Source organism: Cryptotermes secundus, unplaced genomic scaffold (assembly GCF_002891405.2).
Source record: "Cryptotermes secundus unplaced genomic scaffold, Csec_1.0 scaffold156, whole genome shotgun sequence".
NCBI lineage: Eukaryota > Metazoa > Arthropoda > Insecta > Blattodea > Kalotermitidae > Cryptotermes > Cryptotermes secundus.
Genome location: NW_019727089.1, coordinates 869,260 through 872,755, shown reverse-complemented (window position 1 = coordinate 872,755; position 3,496 = coordinate 869,260). Strand labels below are relative to the sequence as shown.

Sequence of the window (3,496 nt, the reverse complement as noted above, 5' to 3'; positions counted from 1 at the left end):
GTCAGGGGTTCGTCTTGGTGCAGGAGCTGACGCTAGAGCCCAAGATTAAACAGACCACACTCCACACGTTGATAATATTATTAACCAAGTTTATTGAAGAAGAAAAAGAATGAAGAAAGATACATAGAAATGTTACATTGAGAATGACGACCCTCGCCTCTTGCGAGCTGCCTTCTATCTGCCAGCCTCGGGCTTTGTTCCCAAAGAACCACCACGTGCTACGGTGTTTTTTTAGGTGGCTATGCGCCCTCGCATCCAGCCAGCGATGGGACCACTGGTCGTATCTCAATGTTTACTGGTGAAGGGGTGAGGCCACATACCAATCCGTCTAGCTCGAAATAACACCGTGTGTGGTCCCTTTAGGACTGCTTATATGCAAAGTATTCTTACTAGCAAATGGTTACACATTTAAAAGTTACAATAATTGAACGGGGGTCATATATGACAAAAGTTGTAAATATTAATGACATAAATAATTTTCTGTCTCATACACAGCACATCATCAAAGATCATTCATTTCGAGGACATCACTAATAAAATAACAATGAGTCTGCTTTTACCGGTTCTCACGGTCTCTTCGCTTGCAGATTTATTATTTTTTCTTCTACCCTGAAGATGGAGGCGATATGTTCCTCCGAAACGTCGGTTAACACCACATATACACGGTGCCAAATCCCAGAAGACTGCTTTCTTCAATGTTATTGTTGTCCAATAAGCCATTTTAAAACTAACGAATAGCTTCGGTAGGCCTGTGAAATGTATTTGTTTAAAATATAAATGTTACTTATTGTTCGTAAAAGTCAGAATGTACATTAGCTCACTAGGATATTCATCTGGAATAAAGAGATTCTCGGATGAAAGACTGGAGGGTCTGCGCTTTGATACGAACCCATGATGTCATGGGAACAGAACCCTCTGTAATTTCAGGCTGTCAAAATACATAAGCCAGCGAGCACTTTGATATTACTGCCCGCTGTCACGACCGTGCGTTAACCACGAACCCTTAAACATGCCACAGACTACTTTATTTACTAGTCTGTAGGGCTGCAAAGTTAAGCCACACACAGCTATAAACCTGATAACCCTTTGACAGTTTAAAAGTGTAAGTAAAGCTTTGAATTTGTTTCATTGTGACCCTCACAATAACACTGTATAAACAAAGCGTCAGTGAGCAATACTCACTAATTGACAGGGAGATAAAGGTTATTAATTTTGGGGATCATGACCGGGTCAAAGGATTGGGAGTACAAAGCACATTCCTTTGAGCCAACGCCTAGTTTAGTTTGAATATAAACTCCTTCCTGAGGTTCAAGAGCTAGTTGTTCATAACTGGTCTGTTCGACTGTACGTCGCTTTGCTTAATAAACATATCCTATCTTCTACCGGACTGGACTTCGCTCCACTCCACATCCTGTTCGTCACCTGCAATTTCCTGGCACTCCGGTAAAACACACAACTACCGGCGATCCCCACGTAAATGTTTGGACATGCTCGTAAGAGATTTAAATTTGTTGATATGGGACGACACGACTGCTTCGACCAGCTACCACTTCGTGCTGCACGTCGTACCATATAACAATATGGGACGACACGACTACATCGACCAACTACCACTTCGTGTTGCACGTCGTACCACATAACAGTGAGCCCCAGTGCAACATCCGTCATTCGCATTTCACCTAACGTAGAACTAATTCTGGGGAATTTTTTTCCAGACCTGCAGACGCGCATTCAACATTCAACAGAAGATGCTGGCCATCACGCTGAACCTCTTTGTCGCCATCTTTATCCTAATTTGGGCCTACTTCACCATTAAGACGCGCCATATGGCGAGACTGGCGAAGAAAATACCGGGCCCCAAACAGTCTCCCCTCTGGAAGAAGCTACTTACAAGTCGCCAAAACTCCAAGTCTACGGGTAAATAAATGTAACGTTACGTACTGGGTACTTAATGTAGAAAGGGGACGGTTGGACAGTGCAGGATACATTAACTGCAGCTGTATATAACTCATCAGTTTTTTCTTTAGAAATGTTACTGCACTGGCTGTGATGTTTATTTACTGTAGTTTCAACGGCAAGTGTTACTTTTTGTTACATAACGAACAATGATTTTGTGGCAACCGCGGATTATACAGAAAGGTGAACATAACTTATCAGTCAGATGGGTAATACAGAAAGCCATTACCTTCATGTGGAATACGCCTGATTTCTGAATTGAAATATATCATTCGAGATTCGAGAATTAAATATAACTCGAAACATAGCTTAGAGAACCCTTTATACAGGAGTATTACCTTCTGACGGTTCAGTGTTTATAATGAAATCCACTGACCACCAAGTGAACTTTACAGGGAACCACCAACAACAGATTACATCTAAACAGCCACGAAGAAAAATATCCCTCGCATTAATTCGCTCTGCATACCAGCAGTCTTCCTTTGCTTGACTAATAGCCTTGCAATTCACAGTACAGGGAAACAGGTAAATCAGTCACTGCAACAGGCCGTGAAGGCCCATAGGGCTATGAGATGTCGAGGTTCCACATTTTCTAGACAATCGGCTCACAGATGGCAGTTGCCAGCGTTACGCTCCAGCCACAATTTACCTCCAGGAAGATTCCTTGTACTCATAGAGACTGAGTCAACCCCAGGGCCATAGTGCGGCTGGAATAATTAGGGCAATTGAAAAAATCAAATGGCCTCATCTGGAATCGAACCCGCGACCTTCCGATTTGAAGCATAGTGCCTCAAACAACCACGCTATCGCTTTTCCCAATTAGCAGTGCTACTAGCACTACCCCCTTAATTTATTTTATTCAGCCACTCTGTTTTGCCCAGTTCTCCCCTAATCATTGACGTACGTCTAATCCATTCACATCAGAAGAATGTGGCGCCGTGTAGATATTGTGTTAACCGACTTTTCGGAGGAACGTATCGCCTGCGTCTTCAGGGTATAAAAATCCGCGAGCGAGGAACCAGTATGAGCAGGTGTCAGCAGACACATCCCAGAGGGCGACATTCGTCATAGTCACCGCCGTGAAAACCTCAAATCTTACATTCATATAGGAATTCAATTAGAAATAAACGGATTACATTTATTTCTTGAAATATTATTTTTCTTCTCACAACGTGTAGATTAAATTCGAATGAAAACTTCCCACCCCATCAAAACAGTTGCAGGAGCAGCATCCTGCTAATCGTTAGGGCAAAGGATATCCACTACAAAATCTAAGATTTTTTAGACCTACGTCCATGCTCGCAAGAATATCGTGTCTCCCTGATTCTGTCGCTAAGACGTTGCTAAGGAAAACTCAATTGTACTTTTATCGATAAGAAATGGTAGGTCAAGACAAATTATCTTTTTCTCTAAACTTATATGAAATTAACCTTTAGGAAACATATCAGAATAAAGCGGGACCGCATCTGTGGTGTAGTGGTCAGAGTTTCTGGCTACAGATCCAGAGGTCTCGGGTTCGATTCCCGGCGTTACCAGATTC

General features: G+C 42.4%; 1 protein-coding gene across 2 annotated transcripts in view; it reads left to right on the top strand.

Moving 5' to 3' along the window:
• Nucleotides 1-1,689: 1,689 nt before the first annotated feature.
• Nucleotides 1,690-3,496, top strand: part of LOC111864296 (cytochrome P450 4C1) — a 16,350-nt gene continuing 14,543 nt past the window's right edge. For both annotated transcript variants that reach the window (XM_033751385.1, XM_033751386.1), the window contains exon 1: nt 1,690-1,917. In XM_033751385.1, the coding sequence (XP_033607276.1) occupies nt 1,749-1,917 (169 nt within the window). In that variant the 5' untranslated portion in view covers nt 1,690-1,748. The remainder of the gene's footprint in view (nt 1,918-3,496) is intronic.